Source organism: Ziziphus jujuba, chromosome 9 (genome assembly GCF_031755915.1).
Source record: "Ziziphus jujuba cultivar Dongzao chromosome 9, ASM3175591v1".
NCBI classification, from domain to species: domain Eukaryota; kingdom Viridiplantae; phylum Streptophyta; class Magnoliopsida; order Rosales; family Rhamnaceae; genus Ziziphus; species Ziziphus jujuba.
The window spans coordinates 20,821,724-20,837,564 of NC_083387.1; the positions used below are offsets into that span (position 1 = coordinate 20,821,724).

At 34.5% G+C, this 15,841-nt stretch overlaps 5 protein-coding genes and 1 pseudogene across 5 annotated transcripts; all 6 read left to right on the plus strand.

Annotated features, from left to right (window-relative positions):
- Positions 1-2,853: 2,853 nt before the first annotated feature.
- LOC107427255 (uncharacterized) lies at positions 2,854-3,838 on the plus strand. Its single transcript, XM_016037633.3, has one exon. It carries the CDS (start codon positions 2,924-2,926, stop codon positions 3,836-3,838), a length of 915 nt encoding a protein of 304 aa, XP_015893119.3. The 5' UTR covers positions 2,854-2,923.
- A 1,560-nt stretch (positions 3,839-5,398) lies between these two features.
- On the plus strand, positions 5,399-5,824 carry LOC107427266 (eukaryotic translation initiation factor 5A-3-like; annotated as a pseudogene).
- A 1,803-nt stretch (positions 5,825-7,627) lies between these two features.
- LOC107427256 (uncharacterized) lies at positions 7,628-8,401 on the plus strand. Its single transcript, XM_048481005.2, has one exon. It carries the CDS (start codon positions 7,628-7,630, stop codon positions 8,399-8,401), a length of 774 nt encoding a protein of 257 aa, XP_048336962.2.
- A 1,320-nt stretch (positions 8,402-9,721) lies between these two features.
- LOC107427257 (uncharacterized) lies at positions 9,722-10,579 on the plus strand. The gene has a single exon (XM_016037635.3). It carries the CDS (start codon positions 9,722-9,724, stop codon positions 10,577-10,579), a length of 858 nt encoding a protein of 285 aa, XP_015893121.3.
- A 1,189-nt stretch (positions 10,580-11,768) lies between these two features.
- Positions 11,769-13,241, plus strand: LOC107427258 (uncharacterized). The gene is made up of 2 exons (XM_016037636.3): positions 11,769-12,594; positions 13,102-13,241. Exons 1-2 carry the CDS (start codon positions 11,769-11,771, stop codon positions 13,239-13,241), a joined length of 966 nt encoding a protein of 321 aa, XP_015893122.3.
- A 1,350-nt stretch (positions 13,242-14,591) lies between these two features.
- On the plus strand, positions 14,592-15,449 carry LOC107427260 (uncharacterized). The gene has a single exon (XM_016037638.3). It carries the CDS (start codon positions 14,592-14,594, stop codon positions 15,447-15,449), a length of 858 nt encoding a protein of 285 aa, XP_015893124.2.
- The last annotated feature ends 392 nt before the right edge of the window (positions 15,450-15,841 follow it).

Consider the following 15,841-nt stretch of genomic DNA (forward strand, 5'->3'; position numbering starts at 1 on the left):
TGCACCAACTTGGATTGGTGAATTGGAATCAAACATTCAAGATCTTGAAGAGGGAATTGAGTTCCTGTCTAGGCGCCTCATAAAAAAACAGAGTTACGCTGTTGAACATATTTAATCACTAGCTAGCTTCACATATATACGATGCTGTAGCACTAGCATCCATAATTGTATCTATAATTACAAAAGGAAAATGGCCGTTTAGGTTAGCTATACACTTTGTATATGAATCTGTCAAATTTCCAATTCAATATTGATATATAATCTCTTACAGAATATCTATCATCTCCTTCTTATATTTTTCTCTTATCTATTGTCCTTGTTTAGCACTTTAATAATTTATTTCCAATGAATAAATAAATTATCATAGAAACTGAAGGAAAACTTTTCCATTTACTAACTAGTTTGGAATAATTTGTGTCATTCTGTCTATGTGCTGTATTGAAGGTAATTATCTCAAAGTTGGTACAACTCGTTCTAAAACCAACTCAGCTTCATCTTCCATTATTATTATTTCTCTATAGTTTCTAATAATTCAACTGTCAGGAGGCTGCAAATGCATTTGAAATTTGAACTGTTATATTACAGTTGTGAAAGATTCTAATTGTCTCAACTATAGAACAATATCACTGATTAAACACTACTCCATGTTTTTCTTGAAAATTTCACAGGTCGCTCCAGAAGGGTGAACAAAGCATTAAATGTTTCAGATGGTAGACTGAATCTTTTCACATGCTTCAACCTTGAAAGAATGGAAAAAGGTACTCTGGCTGTCCATCTTTCGGGGGTACAAGGAGGAACATCTATGTGTTCAGGTCACATATATTTGCAAATCTTGCCTGCCTCTGTCACAGCTGGTTTCAATATATAGTACAGTTACGTAGCTAATATACATAATGTTTATAATATGTGTTTGCATACGCATTTAGGGCATTTTATTTTAGTTCTTATTATTATGATTATCATGGCTACATGTTTGCACTGCATGCTCTTACATACTCATTAAGTTTAAGCAAATACAATTTTGTTTGTTACCTTGAAAGGGTACCATGCAGAGAACAAATTATAGAATATTTATTTATGCATATTGTTAGAGTGTGCCAACTGTGGTGGAACACATATTGGCTAACCTTGGGAATCCTAAAGATTATATTTGAGTTTTGAGCTACTTCTTCTAGAGGGTTAACTATGGTGGAAACCTTAGGACCGAGCAAGTTGTATCAGAGTTAGGACGCAAACAAAACAAAGTGATGTGTATGCACAATAGGGCTAGCCTTTTAGATTTACTAAATTTAGGCAGCATCTAAGGTTCATTTATCCATGCATTTGGGTAAATTAATTTGTTAGTATTAATATACTGTTCATCAATTACCATGCTATTTGGTGAATTTGTTTTTATGAACTAGCTATTTGGTGATAGTAGTAATACTCTTGTATATGTATATGTCCCAGAAGCTAACTTCGATTTTTTGTGTTTTAGTATTTTAGATGGGAATATCAAAGATAAAAAATATATAGTAATATGTAAATACAATTAAAAGCCAATAAAAATTATGATAACAAAAATAGCCAGTGAAAATTTTTCCATCCTAATTAGATGTACACCAAGAATGATTTGTGCAGTTGATGAACTTAATGCCATTTTTTAGTTAACAACTTCCTTTATATATTTCATGTGAAAAATATTACTAGTTGTTTTGAGCTGTATAATAGGTAGTTAGTACAAGAGTGTACAACTAGACTATTACTCTATAACTATAAATAAGAACATCTCCAAACAATAATAAAGATGCCTATATCAAAATATTTGAAATACAGGTCATAATATTTCTATTTCAAACATGCAAGGAAATGGCCAATTGGGTTTAAATATGTACTGTCTGTTCTATTTTAACACATTAAAATTGAGCCTCTGCCACTCCAAAATATTAAATAAAACCCCATCAATATCTTCTCTATATTTTGTTTAACTTTTAGGTATTTTGTGATATGACATAATTTTTTTTAATATAAAATTTGTGAAACTTTAACAATTTTTTTTTTTTTCACAAAAAGAAAACGAAAAAGAAGGGGGCTCGCTTGGGAATTCCAATTTTCCTGGACACCATAAAATTTATTGTTAACTGAAAAAGGACTTTAATTTAAGGAATGGATCATTGCCAGCTTGACCATATATATATATATAGTATAGCGGAGAGGCAGCGCATATACGTTACAAATATACAGTTTCAATGAAGACGAGCCATGGTGTCTTTTACTTGTATAAGTGTACATAGAAATTGAAGTTAAAAATTGTAAACATAATTGCTGCACACGAGTGGTCCAGGTCTCTGTGTCTCCTACAGATCCAAACCCTGCTTCTCTATTCATCTTTGTGTTGTTTTTTACAAGACAGCGTTTACAAACCAAGTTGCACACAGTTTAAAGTAGTTACTACTCTCTCTCACTTGTATTGCATCCCAATCATGCATGCCATATGAGACTTAAAATTTTATTATTAAAAAAGACTATAAAATATAACAAATATTATCAAATAGAGCCAATGGCGATTTTCTTAGATTATAGAAAGCAAAGTGCCAAAACCATTCATGTGTTTGCATGTGTTAGTTTATAGCAAATAGATCATGAAAAGAGGAGATACAATGAGATTTGCAAAATATAATAAAATAGGGAAATGAGTTGGAGATAATGGTGGGGAGGGAACATTGCATAAACATTGCTGATATTTAGCCTTTTGTTATATTTAGATCCAAATCTTGATCATGCTTCTTAAGAGATTCTTCTTGTCTCCTTCTTGATTCTACCCCATTATATATATGTTTAGCAGATGAAGGAAAAGCAAAGGCAAATCGGTAATCTTTAGCTTTCACATCCCAAAACTTCAAAATCATTTCTTCTTCTGAGAGAAGGAAAAGAAATAGCTAAAATGGCTGCTTCATCACCTTTTAACCCAAAATCCCAATACCATGTCAGATCCAATAGTTTGCCAACCAGACCACACCCACTTATTCAACTATGCAATACCCATTTGTGCAGATTGGGAGCTTCTGATGGTACTTCTTCAACATCATCATCATCTTCCTCTATTAGCCACAAGCTAAGTGGTCTTGAGGATTTGCATGATTGTGTTGATAAGTTGCTGCTTTTGCCCCTCACTCAGAAGGCCTTCGTCCAAGGGCGCAACGAGAAATGGGTGGACGAACTTTTGGATGGATCTCTTAGGCTTTTGGATGCGTGTAGTGCAGCCAAGGATGCTGTTCTACACACCAAGGAATGTGCTCGAGAAGTTCAATCCATTATTCGTACGAGACGGGGAGGTGAAGGTGGTCTTGTAAGTGAGGTGAGGAAATACTTAGCCTCAAGGAAGGTGATGAAGAAGGCTGTCTCTAAGGCCTTGGGGAATGTGAAGGGTGTTCGAACAAAATGCTCAGTTTCGAGCAAAGACAACGAAACTGTGGCGTTGGTTGGTGTTTTGAGAGAGGTAGAAGCTGTTACTCTTGCAGTGTTCGAGTCCTTGTTGTCCTTCACTTCTGGAACAAAGGCAGGATCTAAGCTGAGTGGATGGTCTTTGGTTTCCAACCTAGTGATGAACAGCAAGAAAGTTGGTTGCGACGAAGAAGAAACAGATGCAAATGAATTTGCAAAGGTTGATGCTGCATTGCAAAGCCTGTTATGTTATGATACAGAAAAATCTGAGCAGTACAACCCGCAAGTTGAGAATGTGAGAAGTGAGTTGCAGAAACTCGAGTTGTGTGTTCAAGATCTCGAAGGAAGATTAGAGTACATCTTCAGGCGTTTGATCAAAATCAGAGTTTCCCTTCTCAACATCCTCAACAACTAGGGGAGTTAGAAATTTTGATGTCCAAGAAAGTCGAGTTTTTTGTATTAGATTTCTTGTAAATGATGATCATGTACATGTATTTTCCCTTTAATGATGAATCTTTTATACTCTTTGGTGCAATTTAATTACATTATGTTTTTACTCTCTTTAAAAGCTTTTAGTTTCACAGCCCAGCATGATTTTAGTTATTTAATCATCCACATATCTAGAAATCTATTTATTCTGAAAACACCTGAGAAAAAGTTAGTTACTTGGTGAGTCAAAAGAAAGTTACTTGTTCAATTATGAAATATTCAAAAGGTAATAAAACTGATTGATTAGTTAGTTAATACAAGTGGATCTGCAAATAATAAACTGTGTCACATGGGATTATTTGAAATTGAATCTAATATCAAGGCTGTCAAGATTCCAATTGTCTCAATATAAGAGATAAGAAGAAAACTAGTCAGCAAAAATATCGTTGACTCCACTCTCACATGCTTGTTGTCGTTTTGTTGGGAGAAAAGAAGAATTATTTAGCATGTTGGCTTTTAATTAACCTGTTAGTACTTTTCAACATTGTTTTGAATTTCTCATTTCTTATAATACTTCAAGTCATTTTATACCACGTAAATGTGTTGAAGAAGATGTCAATCATTCTGGTCTTCTCATGCTACCTAATCATGCATGTCATTGACCAAACGCATTTGTGTGAGGAAGTGAATCATTACAACTTGATTAATTGGTTGCATATATTAATAAAAAAATTGAGAAATCAATTAATTGATCCACTTTGAATATGGAGAATGAGACTTGGAAGAGATAACAAAAACCCCTATTCTTCACCCTCTCCTCTAAAATTGGACAAAAGTATAATATTATTGCTATATATATATATATATATGTATATTTGTTGAATTATCATTGATTCCAAAAGTTTAAGTTTATGGAAGGTGAGTTTCTTTATTTATATTTTTCTCTAACACTCTCCTCACATGTAGGCCCACATCTTTTGGACTTTTACATATGTTTTTATTTTATTTTATTTTTTGTATGGAATTGTTGAGTTTTGAACTTAGGACCTCATAGATTTCTTATTCTGATACCATATTGAATCACCATTGATTCCAAAAGTTTAAGCTTATGGAAAATGGATTTTCATTTTATTCATATTTTTCTCTAACGTATTGAATTACCACTAATTCCAAAAGTTTAAGCTTATGGAATGTGAACTTTCATTTCATTTATATTTTTCTCTAACACTTCCCCTCACATGTAAGCTCGCCTCTTTTGAGTTTCTTTCTGAGTCCTTACAACAATTTGAAACAAGATCATTCCCCATGCTGTTTCATGGTTTCCAGGAAAGGCGGTTTAAAGAGATGAGTTTGGAGAGTTGGAAAATGAGGATGACAAAGATGAAGACATTGATGAGGATGAAGAAGAAGAAGAGGTAAGGATTTAAGGGAGATCGCATTTTAAAGGCTCTTTACCCCTTTTTCTCATCCTCCTCCTCCTCTCTCTAGAAGTTTGTGACAAAAAGCCGAAATAGAGGAAAGGAGAGGAAGCTATAGAAAGAGAAAAATGTCGGATGATGATCACCGTTTAGAATCAAAGGATGACGTTGGAGCCTCCAAGATCTTTCCTCGGCAAGCTGGTACCATCCGCAAGAATGGCTACATTGTCATCAAAGGCTGTCCCTGCAAGGTTGTTAAGGTTTCAACCTCCAAAATAGGCAAGCACAGACATCCTAAGTGCCACTTTGTGGCAATTGATATTTTCACTACCAAGAAACTTGAAGATATTGTTCCGTCGTCGGATAACTGCGATGTTAACACAGCTGATTGACATATCTGAAGATGGGTTGTGAGTATCTTGACTGACAGTGGTAACACCAAAGATAATTTAAAACTTCCCACCGATAAAGATTTGTTCACCCAGATTAAAGAAGGGTTTGCAGAAAGAAAAGACCTTGTTGTGTCAGTTATGTCAGCAGTGGGAGAGGAATAGTTGTGCCCTGAGAGTACTTCAAAACCTTTTTAAATGAACTTTGAGTACTGCCTGCCTTTTTTGATTTTTTTTTTTTAATCCTTATATGTGTTTTTAATTCTTTGGGTGAAGTTGTTGAGTTTTGAACATAGGACTTCTTAGATCTCTGGCTCTAATACCATATTAAATTACCACTATTTCTAAAAGCTTAAACTTATGGAAAATGGATTTTCATTTCATTTATATTTTTCTCTAATAATATTTATCATATTAGTGGGAAGGGTGGATATTAATTTTTAAAGCTCTTTGCTATTAGCTTATATAAACTTTATTTTCTCTCTCTGTTTTATTCATTAGCAATTGCAATAAGAAATCTAGTATTCTCAATATATTGAATATTAAAATAAAAAAGAAGCATCCTCATGGTTTAAACTTTGTTTTAACCAAAACTTTACAGTCAACAAGACTCTCATACCACGTTAAATCATTATCTATATTAAAAGCTGAAATGGATAGGATGTTTGTCCAACAATTTATATCAAACTCATTTTTGATTAAAAAATAATATAAATTACGTTGCTTAAGAACTTTTAACGGTGATGATGGACAATTGGACATGTGAAAATAGAACAAACCCATGTTAATGTGGACAAATGTGACACACAAATGATGACTTTTCTTTGCCTCCAAAACTCCTACCAGAAATGGCTGAATAAGAAACTTCGTGCTTAACTTCGTGCTTGCCTTCTATGTGGACTAATGAAGATCTATCCAGTTTAATGTACAACAACATTTAACATTACAATAAGATTAGTTTTCACGTGTGGACCCAATGGTACACAAATTATAATTATTAGATTAAGCAAGAAAAGGACGAAATGTATATATGCATGTGGGAAGGACAATAAGAAAATGATTATTGCTGTTTTTGATTTTTGTATCCATGGGAAAAACTTGTCAGAGATAGGCACTCGTGGTTTTGCTTTAATTTATGTGTGATTCTCAAAATATAATATTGCATTACGAAAAGACCATTCTTTTCTTTGTATCCGTGGGAAAAAAGAGGCCCTCGTGGTTTTGCTTTAATTTGTGTTTGATTTTCTAAATATAATTTTGCATTACCAAAAGACCATATAGGATTATAATATTTTTTTTTATATCATATGGTTCAGATACTTGGAGATTTGACAATCCAAAAAATATAAAAAAAAAAAAAATGTTGGATTAAGCAAGAAAAGGACAAAATGTATGTATATGCATATGGGAAGGACAATAAAGAATGATTATTGCCTTTTATTTATTTATTTTTTAATGTTTTATTATCTGTGGAAAAAAGTTGCAAGAGATAGGCACTCGTGGGGTTTGCCTTTTATTATGTTTGATTCTCAAAATACAATATATGGCATTATCAAAAGACCAGGATTATAATGTTTGTTTATATCATATGGTTGAGATACCTGGAGATTTGACAATCCAAAAAAAATATTTGGTTTAACTACAACGCTGTGGGGAAACATTACATAGACATTTGCTGAGTTAGCAATTGATTCTAAATCAAAACCATGTTATAAGTCAATCTATTCAAAATGTTTTCAAGACTGTCTTGTTCCTGACTTCCTGCATCCTCCAAATATTATGCAGATGCTCAGAGGAAACCCAAAATGGTTAACCTGTCTGTAAATCCAATTCTAGAGCGTTCTTGGAGATCTCTAAGTCTGGAAAAATGGCTATCTTTCGTGTAAACCCAAACTTCCATTGCCATGCTCGCACTCACAGCCTGCCTTCAATAACGCACCCTCTCATATTACAATTCGAAAAGCATTTATGCAGATTGAGATCTTCAGGCGCTACACATTGTTCAACAAATGGCAACAGGCGCTACACATTGTTCAACAAATGGCAATGCTTCTTTTGCCACTTATTCGACAAAAGTTGGCAAAAGAGCAACGTGAATGGATCGACAAGCAGCGGGATGGATCTCTTAGTTTCTTGGATGTCTGTGGCATGGCCAGGGAGGCCTTGTTTCAAACAAAAGAATGCATGCACGAACTTCAGTCGATTCTACGAAGAAGACGGGGAGTTGAAAGTGGACTTGCAAATGAGGTCAAGAAATGCATGACAATCAGAAATACGATAACAAAGACCATTCGCATGGCTTTAGGAAATTTGAAACATGCTCAAAATAGATATGACTTTTGTCCCTTGAACGACGAGCAGGATTCTTTAGCCATTGTTAGAAACATGAGGGAGCTAGAAGCATTGACTGCGGGAGTGTTTGAATCTTTGTTGTTCTTCATCTTGGGTCAGAAGCCAGAATCAAAGCCTCGGGTATGGTTGCTAGTCTCTAAGTTGATGCACCAGAAAGGAGTAGAACCCAAGGAATATGAAAGCTACGATAACGAATTTTCGAAGGTGGCTGCAGCATTGCAATTAATTGTTATCCCCAAAACGAGCAGTTGTAATGAGCTCTTGGTGAATACACAAAACCAACTAGAAAATTTGGAGATGTGCATAGAAGATCTAGAAGGAGGACTTGAAAAACTTTCTAGAATTCTGATCAAGAACAGAGTTTCCCTTCTCAACATTCTCAACCACTAGGTGATGAGAATGATAATGCAGCATATTATTAGGCATCCAAATTTTTGTCACAAAGAAAGGTCTAGGAAATTAAGTGTTCATAGCCGTGTACATGGATTATACTTGTATTTTGGCTTTGGATACTATATATAAAATTCTCCACAAAATTTCCAACATTTTATTTCTCTTTTTTTTCGCAATCACATATAGCTATTTAAGAATGAAAATGATACTTACTATGCCATGCCACCATTTTTGGCAGAACTAATTAGCACCCCGTATATACATGGAGAAAAATAAAAGAAACTTAAAGATCAAGAAAAATCAATAGATTGTAAAATTTACTAGAATTGGACTGCCTCAAGGGTACTGGTGCCAGAAAAAATCAAGTTATTTGGATGTTTGGAGAGATTATTAAATGAGAAGAGAAGGTCAATGATTGATAAGATAAAAATGAGTCATTTGATGAGTAAGAACCAAGTTCACCTATACGAGAGTGAGGAATAAAAACCAACAATAAACTTCCCACTTTTGATGTCCCACGATTCTGATAGTTTAGAAACTAAGGAGAAGGACAGGGGTCGCTATGATAAGATAAAAATGAGTCATTTGATGAGTAACTTGTGTCTTTGTTAACTGGTAAGGAATATCTTTATTATAATTTGCACATATGTTTTTAACTTGTGTTTTTGTCAACTGATAAGGAATATCGTGATTATAATTTGCACATACGTTTTACAGGGAAAATCATATTATCAACTAAATGTGAGATCTGTCAAGATTAATTTCCATAGTGGACTCAACTAGCACAAAGAAACTCCGATAATACACACGGTTGGATTAGCAAAATTAATCAACGCTGATCTAACTAACGAAACACACATGGTGGACTCAGCACAGATCATACACATGCCTTCAATTATGGAAGATGTGCTGCATTGATCACAGTCATATTCCTCTGGCCTTATGAATTTCTCTACTTCTTGGACACTTTCTCAGTATTTCATGCCAACATATGGGGAAGCAGGCTGCATAGTACAGAATGGCAATGCTTCTTCTTTGACTAGATCTTGATGCTGTCAATGCCACTTGTGCATTACAAAAATGATTAGATGCGGATATTATGGTGGGGAGACACAGCATAAACATCATAATAGTAGTGTTTAATTATATCTAAATAAGAACTATGTTACTCTCATTAAGTGTTGAAGAGGATGAGATTCCTCTTGTCTCCCTTGCCCGTAGTATATATAGAGTAAATGCCAGGGCAAATATAGCAAAATTCTAAACTCCATTGAATACTCACCAGCAATTACTTCTCCATCCTGCATAGGAAACAAAATGGCATCTTACCATGTTCGCTCCAACAGCTTGCCTTCCAGGCTACATCCAGTCATTCCTGAATTTGATCAGCTACTATGCAGACTGAGGGCTTCTGAAACTACCTCTTCATCTACATCAACCTCAATAAGATGCAAATTAAGTGAACTTGAAGATCTGCTTGATTATGTTGAAAGGTTGCTTTCACTACCAAACAACCAAAAAGCTTTTTCTCAAGAGCAGCATGAGAAACAGGTTGATCAAATCTTGGATGGATCTCTAAGAATCTTGGATGTATGCAACATAGCTAAAGATGCCTTGTTGCAAACAAAAGAATCCACACAAGAACTTCAATCAATTATCCGAAGGAAAAGAGGTGGCAACATTGAGTTGTCAAGCACGGTTAAGAAATGTTTGACCTCAAGGAAAGTGGTGAAGAAGGCTATTCACAAGGCTAATGAGCAATTGAAGGGTATCGAAAACAACACCTTTAACAAGGACAATGAGACTACTGCAATTGTTTGCATGTTGTGGGAGGTTCAAGGAGTCATTCTTGTCATATTTGAATCATTTTTGTCCTTCATCTCAGGAGCTAAGTCACGATCAAAGCTTGGTGGATGGTCATTTATTTCCAACATCATGCGCCACAATAAAGTAGAGGAAGAATCTCAATTGAATGATTTTGCAAGCATGGATGCAACTCTAAACCTTCTCATGAGTCCAAAAATGAAGAAATCTGATAGTTTGGCTGTAAGGAATGCACAAAACCAGCTTGAAAACTTGGAATTGTGCATTCAAGATCTTGAAGAAGGACTTGAGAGTCTGTTTAGGCATTTGATCAAAATCAGAGTTTCTCTTCTCAACATCCTCAACCACTAGATAGAAAAAACAAATTTTTGTAGATGTAGCTGTAAATACTTGTATACCATTGATATTTATTTTCAAATACCTAATAAAATTGCTTTTCACCATACAATTTCTGCAATTTTATTATTCTTCCTTTGCGTTCAAATTTTTTAGCTGAATCATCAATTAAAATTTTACAGTTACCTTTTATGTTTACCTTTTATGTTCTAAGTTTTGCCCATTCAAACCAATTGGATTGGTGGAAAGCAGAACAGCAAGTTTGGAAATTGGGAATGAACACTTGAATTATTAACCTCTGAAGATTTACCATTGGATGAGATAAAACTAATTTCTCCGTCTACAATTAAAGGAAAAATCAAATAATTAACTAAGCAAGTAGAGAAAAAGACTCCCAGATTAACAAAAGAGAAGTAAAAAATAAAAATAAAAATAGAGACAACAGAATGGAAACAAATGATACAAGCCTCAAGATTCAACTTTTTCTTATTAAATTATTAAAATACAAGAGATGGTGGTATATGCAAATCTTTCCTGTCCATCAACAACAATCATGCTAATTATTAAAAAGGGTTAATTGCACGATTGCTTGGAAAAAATTTAATCAATAATAATAATTGGTGGCCTAATAAATAATAGCGTACTGAACTCGGTTAACATAAATAAAATATTAATGTGGTTGATGCGTTGGTATGCTGGTGGAGAAGAGACATTACCATTGAAAGATTTAGATCCAAATACAATTGCGTTTAATTGAGTAATATAAAATGCTCTGTGCTTCTTACAGAACAGAATTCTGTTTGCAAGCATATGAACAACTGGTATGATATATAAATACATATATATATATATATATATTTGTGTCCTTGTATATTATGTTCAGGCAAGCAGATCTGGATTGAATTTCCATTTACTTCTGGCGTCAACGTCACTCGTGCACAGCAAGCAACCAAATTTTAATGGAAATAAGATGCATACCTGGTGTTGGGGAGACAAAAAATAAACATCATAATAGAAATGTTCATTTCCAAATCGAAAAGCATGTTACCCTCATTGAGTTTTGAAGTGGATGAGATTCTGCTTGTCTCCATTCTTCGGCAATATATATTCAGAGTAGATGATGTCAAACAAAGCAGACAAATTCTAGACTGAATTCAATATTCAACAAGCTTTCTCCTTCTTTCTATACCAAAATTAAACTAAAATGGCAGCTTACCATGTTCGGTCTAATAGCTTTCCCTCTAGGCCACATCCACTTGTTCCTGAATTCAATGAGCAATTATGCAGATTGAGAGCATCTGGATCTGCCTTTTCTTCTACGTCAACCTCAATGGCCTGCAAACTAAGCGGACTTCGAAATCTGCATGATTGCGTTGATAAGCTGCTTTTGCTACCACTCAACCAGCAAGCTTTATCTCTAGAGAAGCATGAGAAATGGGTTGATCAGATAGTAGATGGATCTCTCAAACTCTTGGATATATGCAGCATAGTTAAGGATGCCTTGTCACAAACAAAGGAATCCACACAAAAACTTCAATCAATCATTCGCAGAAGACGAGGTGGTGAAATGGTACTTTCGATTGAGGTTAATAAATTCTTATCCTCGAGGAAAGTGGTCAAGAAGGCAATTAACAAGGCCATCAAGAATCTCAAGGAAAAGGAAAACAAATGCACATTCAATCCCCTCAACAAGGACGTTGAGACAGTTGCGATTGTTAACCTGTTGAGAGAGGCTGAAGCAATCACTCTTGGTGTTCTTGAATCATTGGTGTTGTTTTTCTCCGAGCCAAAGTCAGGACCAAAGCATAGTGGTTGGTCATTTATTTCCAACATATTGCAGCCCAAAAGAATGGAGGAAGAATCTAAATCAAACGAATTTGCAAATGCAGAAGCTGCATTGCACTTGCTCATCTGTCAGAAGATGAAGAAATCTTCTGACAGCTTGAGTGTAGAGAATGCACAGAACCAGCTTGGAAAAATGGATCTATGCATTCAAGATCTTGAAGAAGGTGTCGAAAGTCTTTTCAGACGTATGTTAAAAAACAGAGTTTCACTTCTCAACATCCTCAACCATTAGCTAGTAGAAAAGAATGATACTGCCTGAGAATTAGATGTTTCATAGTTGTAAATGAACGAGATATACATGTATATGTTCTCACATACCAAATTAAAATACTTTTTTTTTTTTTTTTTTTTTTTTTTCGATCCATACGTTGTGCAATTTATCAATTACTTAGCTTCATTTCCATTAAATTTTAGAGCTGAAAGGTCTAGTACAAAATTTCAACATGAATGCAACTTGTATAGAGCCTCCAAATACTATAAAAATATTTTCTACACAATTTACACGAATAAGTGTCTGTCTTATCCTTTAGCAATAATATTTAAAAGTTACTCTTAATGCTTAACTGTGCTAGCTGCAAATTCGAGTCTGAATCTACATTCCATCTTTATTCAGTTGACAAGAGTACCAAGTAAGTTTTACCATGTAACTTTTACAGCGGAAGTGTTCAAATAATTGCTGTTCTTGATTTCAGGTGAGAAGCACTCAAAGACTCAGGGGTGGTCAGTAGTCTCTAAGTTGTTGCACCAGAAAGGAGTAAAATCCGAGGAAGATGAAAGAAAAAATAATGAGTTTTCAAAGGCCACTGCAGCATTACAATTAATTGTTGGGTAAAAAATAAGCAAGTGTAACAAGCACTTGGTGAATGCCCAAAACCTCCCAGAAAATTTGGAGATGTGCCTAGAAGATCTAGAAGGACATTAAAAACTTTTGAAAGTTTTGATCAAGAACAGAGTTTCCCTTCTCAACATTCCCAACTACTAGCAGTTGAGAATCATGATGCAGCATAATAGGAATCCAAAATTTTGTCACAGAAGAAAAACTTAGGAAATTAGCTGTCCATATTCATGCACGTGAATTACACTTGTATATTAATTTCGGATACTATATAATACTTCTCAACAAAATTTGCAACACTTTGTTTATCTTTTCCTTTAGCTGTCATACATAGACTAGATTTCTTAATGCTTAATTGTAATATGATACGCCATCAGTTTTGGCTTAAGAAGTTGTCGAACCAAAGAAGAAGAAAAAATGAAATTAACAGATGTCAAATTTTATAAAATTGGACTCCCTCACGAGTACCAAATTAGTTTTACCTTTGTTGAATTCTTAAAAACCGGGGGATTTTTTTAATTTTTAATTTTTATTTTTTTTCTTACTTTGTATTTTAAAAAAAAAAAAAATACTTTTATGGAGTTATAGTGATTGAGAAGATTATAAATGAGAGCTGAAGGTCTAACAGGTCAAATAGACTGAGCCATTTGATGAGAAAGTTACTTTTTTTTGTCAACTAGAATGGAAAACCAGTTTTGTAATATTTACAACATGTGTTTTACATGCACGGAAAATCATTAATATCAACTAGATGTGAGATCTGTCAAGACTAATTCCAATTGTGGACTCAGCAAACACAATGAAAATATGATCACACACACGGTTTATTAGCAACTTAACCAAATGCTGATCTAGATAATGAAATTCACATGGTGGACTCAGCACAGTTCACACATATGCCTTCAATTATGGAAAACGTGCTCCTCTTCTAACAGTCATATTCATCTGGTTTATAATTTTCTATACATTCTGGACACTTTCTTGATATTTCATCATCACCATATGGGGGGGCAGGCTGCATAATACAGAATGGCACTGCCTCTTCCTTGTTTGGATCTTGATGGTGTCAATGCCACTCGTGCATTATAAATTTTGATATCACCTTAAATGATGAGATCCGGATATTGTGGTGGGGAGACACAGCATAAACATCATAATACAAATGTTTAATTATATCTGAATAAGGACCATGTTACTCTCATTAAGTATTGAAGATGATGAGATTCCTCTTGTCTCCCTTACCTGTAATATATATAGAGTAGATGCAAGGGAAAATATAGGCAAATTGTAAACTCCATTGAAAACTCATCTGCAAGCACTCTTTTCCATCCTGTGGTAGTAAACAAAATGGCATCTTACCATGTTCGCTCCAACAGCTTACCTTCAAGGCCACATCCAGTCATTCCTGAATTCGATGAGCAACTATACAGGCTAAGGGCTTCTGATGCTAGCTCTTCATCAGCATCAACCTCAACAAGATGCAAACTAAATGGACTTGGAGATCTGCTTGAGTGTGTTGAAAGGTTGCTTTCACTACCAAACAACCAAAAGGCTTTATCCCAAGAGCAGCATGAGAAACAGGTTGATCAAATCTTGGATGGATCTCTGAGACTCTTGGATGCATGCAACATAGCTAAAGATGCCTTGTTGCAAACAAAGGAATCCACACAAGAACTTCAATCAATTATCCGAAGAAAAAGAGGTGGTAACATTGAGTTGTCAAGTGAGGTTAAGAAATTCTTAACATCAAGGAAAGTGGTGAAGAAGGCAATTCACAAGGCTATTGAGCAATTGAAGGGTATTGCAAACAATACCTTCAACAAGGACAATGAGACCATTGCAATCGTAAGCATGTTGAGGGAGGTTCAAGGAATCACTCTTGCCATATTCGAATCATTGTTGTCCTTCATTTCAGGAGCCAAGGCACGATCAAAGCTCGGTGGATGGTCATTTATTTCCAACATAATGTTCCATAATAGAGTCGGGGAAGAATCCCAATTGAATGATTTTGCTAAGGTTGACGTAGCATTAAACATTCTTGTGAGTCCAAAAATGAAGAAATCTGATAGCTTGGCCGTAGAGAATGCACAAAACCAGCTTGCAAATTTAGAGTTGTGCATTCAAGATCTTGAAGAAGGAGTTGAGAGTCTGTTTAGGCGTTTGATCAAAACCAGAGTTTCCCTTCTCAACATCCTCAACCACTAGATAGAAAATTTTTTGAGATGTATATGTTCATACTTGTATATCAAAGAGATATAAACATGTACTGATGTTTTTTTTTCACATACCAAATCAAATTACTTTTCACCATACGATTTATGCAATTTTATATATTATTTTTCCTTTACTGTTATCATTATGTTCTAAATTTTGTCTATCCACATCAACATGGATTGGTGGAAAGCATAACTGAGTTAAATTATCACTTATTCAAAAAGTTTAAGTTGATAAAATGTATGTTTTCATTTCATTTATATTTTATTCTAATAAATTAGAAGTTGAGGATAAAATTAATATCTCTGCCTACAATTAAAGGGAATATCCAATAATTAACTAAGCAAGTTGAGAAAAAATATTCAAATTGAAAAAAGTATTAA